The sequence below is a fragment of the Pinus tabuliformis genome, chromosome 3_1 (genome assembly GCF_031772625.1).
Source record: "Pinus tabuliformis cultivar Carrire ecotype Pingquan chromosome 3_1, CPIR1, whole genome shotgun sequence".
NCBI lineage: Eukaryota > Viridiplantae > Streptophyta > Pinopsida > Pinales > Pinaceae > Pinus > Pinus tabuliformis.
This window is the reverse complement of record NC_142301.1, coordinates 932,582,092-932,587,770: the sequence shown is the minus strand read 5'-3', so window position 1 is coordinate 932,587,770 and position 5,679 is coordinate 932,582,092. Positions and strand designations below refer to the sequence as shown.

Here is a 5,679-nt window from a genome sequence, read left to right as displayed (position 1 = left end):
ACCTTGGGCTTAATCATAAGAAGAACAAAATTCTTACTTGAATTGACCAGCCTTTTTACCTGTCTTGCATTAACCATCGCTATACTTGTCTTCTTGCAATGAGCTCTAACAATGAACTCCTTGCCATCTTTGAAAAGATGATATTTGTTTTCATGGTGATGAAAGATAGATTTCCTGTCAAACAAGTAAGGACTTCCCAAAACAATTCCTGCTATATCAAAAGGTACCACATCAAGTTCAACTGTGTCAATAAAATGTGCAGTAATTGCAAAGCGCAATGTGCACTTTCTTGAAACTTGTAAATTTGCATCCTTGCAAATCCATCCAAGTGGATATGGCTTCGGATGTGGAACGGTCTCAAGTTTAAGCTGCTTGACCAAGTCCTCTGATATAAGGTTTGCTTGTGACCCACTATCAAAAAGTGTGTCAATTTTAGTATGTTTTGAAATCACCCTCACATGAAACAGTTCAATTCTTTCTTCCTCATTAGGAGCTTGTACATGGTAGTTTGAGGTACTAGTGTTGGCTTGAGTTTCAATTTCTTTTCCCTTCAAGTTTTTCAAACCCATGGCTGCAATTTTGGTTTCATCACCCGAATCATCCCCTAAATCCTATGGTGTAGATGTAGTAGCAGCAGTTTTCTGTTTCCCTTTGGATTTGTTAAATTGAGGTATTTTTTTCAGGATGTAATTTCCAACAGTTTTTCTCCTCATGGCCTGGTTTAGAACAGTGTTTACAGATCACTTTCTCACTCTCCTGATTGACAGATGCATTCTTTTTTCCCTTTCCCTTGGAGGTTTTTTCTTTGTTTTTCCCCTTGGGGGGTTTGTTTCTACCCTCTTCAAATGTGTTTTTTCCCCTTGCCTCTAAATGGGTAGCTTGGACACAAACCTCGTCCAAACTAGTAGGGTTAAACATCAAGATGGTATGTCTAAGGTAGCTATGCAAGCCACCAATGTATTTCAGCAAGGTTTCCTGGGTCTGTAAATCTACCCCTAACAAGAGAGCTCTTCTCCTGAATTCTTGGGTGTAGTCTTGGACACTCTGACCCTTAAGTTGTCTGAAATTTTTCCAATTCATAATGGCTTTCTACATGTGAGCAAGAGGATAAAACTGTTTTTTAATGGCTAACAGAAATTCAGGCCATGTTAAGGTAACCTTACCAAATTTCTTGATCTCCTCTTTAGTCTTGGCCTCCCACTAGACCAATGCTGCTCCATCCATTCTCAAAGAAGCCAACTGAATATTTGTGGCATCATCATGCATATTCTAGATCCTCAAGTAAACTTCCAACTGCCTAATCCAGTTGTCAAGCTTTTCTGCATTCACTTCACCATTAAACATAGGTAATTCCAATTTTACATCAAGCTTCAAAAAATGACTTTTTCTAGAGGATCTATGCTTATGCACAGAAGAAGAAGACGAGGATGAAGAGGAAGAAGGTGATGATGGGGGTGGTGGATCACCATTTCCTCCATGTCCTTTCTTGGAATGATCATCATCCTTCTTACCTCCTGAAGAGCCCTCTCCTTCATGTGGATGTTTGGATCCTTCTCCAGCCAATTTTTCATTTCTTTCTTGGTACAATATCCTCACCCTTTCAGTGAGGTCCAAGAAAGCCTTTCTGAAGACTCTTTCTTCTTCTTTTGGATCCATGTCTGCAGGAATTTCTCCTTCATGTGCAGAAATTCTTGAAGCTTCTGCTGAGACTCTTGAGGGTGAAATTGAAGGTGGAGGTGATGGCTCTCTGGCCTTCCTTGACTGAGGATTCTCTCGTTCTCTAGTCAACTGTCCTTCCCCTCTTTTAAGTTTCAACCTGGTAAGCATCAATACTTGCAAGACAGTTAGAAGATCTTTGCACAAAACCCTGCTCTGATACCAACTTGATCTGAATTTGAAACTACTTGTAAATGGTTTGCAAGGTATTCAATTCAGATATATATATATATTTAAAAGATGTCCATGTCTTGCAGAAAGAAAACAAATGAAAATTTCAGCAGTTCATGACCCATTTAAGCATAGCAGAGTTATTTCCTTTTACTGTTTAACACACTAAAATGAATTTGTTCTGCAAAATAAATCAACCACAGATGGAAAAGAAGTTGATAAAGCAGTTCACCCCTCCTGGGCTAGGTCTGCTGGGTCCAAAGCTCCCAAATGGGCTTGTCCTTGTTTTCATTAAATGCTAAAATTGAATATACAGCTGAATAGAAGCATCTACAGGTGGAATAGATGGTAAAAATGGATTCATAACACTTGAATCCTTCAGGATTGACTACTGGTTCACCTCCAATGGATACTTGCAACCCTATATAGTCTTCACAATCCTGGGCCCTAGTGGCTCCTAGAAATTTCACGGCTCCAAAACCTCTACAAATGACCTCAGATGGCTGTAAGACCTGCACCAATGGCTTTAGAAGGCCGAAAGTACCCAAAATCAAAAAAAATTCGTCCAAAACTGCCTTTCCTAGCCAAAGTTATGGCCAATTAAAGTTTTCCTCCAGTTATGCCTAGAAACACTCCAGCTAACTTTAGTTGGAGTCCAGCTAGGCCCGCCAAATATGGCGAGCCCGCCAATTTTGGCGCTCCTGCCAGAATCTCCGCCAAATGAACTGCAGTTACATTAAATGCTAGCGGTTTATCTCGGATTTCGTGCCCGACAGTTAGGGGGTTGAGCCCACGGTTATGGGCCCATGGTCATATGGGATGGGGGGTTGGCCCCCTTCGGGCCCCGCCCAACCGAAAGTTAAAATTTGAATAAACTTTGGTCCGCACTCCTTTCAACATCTGCTATTGTGGCCCAACGGTAAGGCAGTTTGATTGTAACATAGAGGTCCCGTGTTCAAATCTTGCCAATGCCAAAATTTTAAATATGCGCCCATATAATGCTTGCTGACGTCATCTTGGGCCACGTGGTGGCCTCCGGGCCTGCCACGTGGCAGCCTGTGATTGGTTGCTGAAAAGAAATATTCCCCAAAATATTCTAAGGAATATTACGTGGAATATTCTTTTTTTAATTTTTTTTTTTTTAAATTCAAAAATTAAGGGTTATTGGGCGATTTTGTTTTTGGCATAACTTTCTCATACGGCGACCATTTTTCGAACCATTTGTGGCACCAGAATCAGGAGGACGAGCACTTTCTAGTCATTCCACTTTGAACTAGTTCTAAGCATTTTAAATTTTGAGCATTTTACGACACTTAGGACATGAGCACCTGATCAGGAGCCCCCCTTTTTCTCATTTACAGCTAGAGTGACATTCAAATCTCCTGCAATAATAATGTTTTTTGGATTGTGCAACGAAGGATAGGACAAAATCGAATCCCAACATGCTCTTTCTCAAATGGAAGGACTAGTGTATATATATTGAATATACTTACTTGTTTGCCAGAGTCTTTATGGAGGAGCTTCGTGAAAAGCCAGTGTGGAGAGCTATCTTTCTGAATCAGGTAATAGAGAGAGCAATCCCAGAAGGAATCGATTCCTCTGGAGGCACTTCTCGCACTGACAGCACTCCCATTTCCTTTACGCCAGAAGGATTTGCTAGCATGGAGGAGAAGAAGTTCCTCCAACTTTGTCTCCTGGATGAGTAGGATTTCAGGCAAATATGTTCTCACTATATCTTTTAGGGCATCTTCTTGCAGTCTGCTGCCTAATCCTCTACAATTCCAGGAGACGTATTTCATTATTTATTGGAATGGGAAGTGGCTCCTTTTGGACCCAGTCCATGCTTGCGTCCGGATCTTGTATTCATCATTCCCTTGAGTGTTTTCTGGGAGCCTTGGAGAACATCCAGATAAGTTTTCTCCTCTCTCTGTTTCTTCTTGGATTTTCGACCCCTGGTCGTTTTGGTAGGGGTAACTTGCGAGGTATCTGATTCATAGACTCTTTCTTCTAATTCTTCATCAGTTTCGGAGTCCAGTATGATATGCTCTTCTTTATCGGCAGTTCTTTCATTGCCTCTATCTGCTGGGAGGGCGTTTGTTTCAATATCATTTTCTATTGCATTCTTCGGCAAGTCTTCCGTTTCTTCTTGAACCCTGATGGTTTCTTTGTTCCCTCCTGAGGAGGAACCAACCTTTGGAGCTTCATTGGCCTTTGGCTTGGTCTAGGGTTTCCCCACTGGCCCAGCATTTTTCTTCTCAGTCGTCCTTCGGTTAGACTTTCCTCTTTTGAATTCTTTCCACCCTTCTTCGTCCTCCTTAGTCCTGGCTGGGGCTTTAGGACAGTTTCGTTGGAAGTGTCCGTGTTCATGACAGGTTTTGCATTTGAAAGGCAGTTGCTCGTAGTCTAATTTTTGATAGTGTTGCCATTCTCCCACTGTAAGTTTAACCGCCTCAGGTAACCCAGCTTCTAAGTCGACTTCCACACATATTCTAGCACAGGTGTATTGGTCCTTATTATCTGCTTTGTTGATGAATCTGCCTAGACCATTCCCAATCATTTGCAAATATTGAAATCTCCAGCAGTGGATCGGGAGATTGGGGAGACGAACCCAGACTGGGACTTCCTTCGGGACATCAACTGAAGGATCAAAGTCAGGGGTCCATTTATTGAGATACAGACCCTGATTTCCCATGAAATACGGACCATTTCTGAATACTAGATCTCGGTCTTCTTTGGAGGTGAACTCGAAAATGAAAAAGCCTCTGCCAACCGCATAGCAGATCACATTATCTTTCAGTTGTGGTCTCCAGTTGCGTTGAATCCAATCATCAGTGGTTTTGGTAGAAGGCCATCGACCCATAAATTGCCCAACCAGTCCTCTGTCAGCAAGGGCAAGGGCTATTTTAATTGGTTGATCTTCTTGCAGGGCTATCTCAGGGATTTCCTCAAGTTTTTTAATGAACTTTGGGACCTCAGGGGCCGGTCGCTTTTTCCCTTTCTGAGATAACAGGCGGCGAAAAGATTCTTCAGCTGAGATCGCAGGAGTGGAAGAGGGCTCCTCACCCCCGAGATCACCCATGGCGGAATCTGAGTCGCAGAGAACTCAACCCATACCCCACAAGATGGCTCCCCTGTAAATCCAAAAAACAGCTGTTCGAAACAATGCACAGAAGACCAGGGCTTTTCAGAGCGATGCGCTCAATAGAGGGGGCCGACTCTGTGTGTCGTGCCACCCAAAAATGAAAACCAAAGCTCCGCACAGCTCACCAGAAGAGCAGACAGAAGAGAGGGCGACAGAGCCCTCCGAGGTGCCCAGAGGCCGAGTCCGGCGGTGCGAGCTCAGAGCAGAGCAGTTGCAAAGCAGCTCGCAAAGTGGCTATGTTGTTCCTATCGGCTCTGATTATGTTATGACCCCTTAGACTCCTATATATAGAAATGAGGTCTTTTCATTTGTATCATCCAAGAATTGTTCATTTATGTAATGTAAAGGAGGTTGCCCCTTTGAAGAGGCTGAATTCTAAGGTGTTGATCTATCTTTTCTTGAGCTGGTTTCATAACATTTGGTATCAGAGCTTTGGATTCTAGGGTTTCGCTGCTCCAAATAGGTCATCGTGGCATTTTCGCTATAACTTTTTTTCTACGACGTTTCAGAAGCTAAAAAAAAACCCATTTGAGAAGAAATCACGCTGAATCTCGGGTCCAAATTTCAGAGCTTTTTGCGCTATATTTGCAGAGATATGATCTGAGGAAGTTGGTCTTTTTGCAGACTCCTGAATTACATTCCAAACAGGT

General features: G+C 42.6%; 1 protein-coding gene across 1 annotated transcript; it reads right to left on the bottom strand.

Moving 5' to 3' along the window:
* Nucleotides 1–4,108: 4,108 nt before the first annotated feature.
* LOC149190827 (uncharacterized) lies at nt 4,109–4,966 on the bottom strand. The gene has a single exon (XM_089410598.1). It carries the CDS (start codon nt 4,964–4,966, stop codon nt 4,109–4,111), a length of 858 nt encoding a protein of 285 aa, XP_089266724.1.
* Between the last annotated feature and the right edge of the window lie 713 nt (nt 4,967–5,679).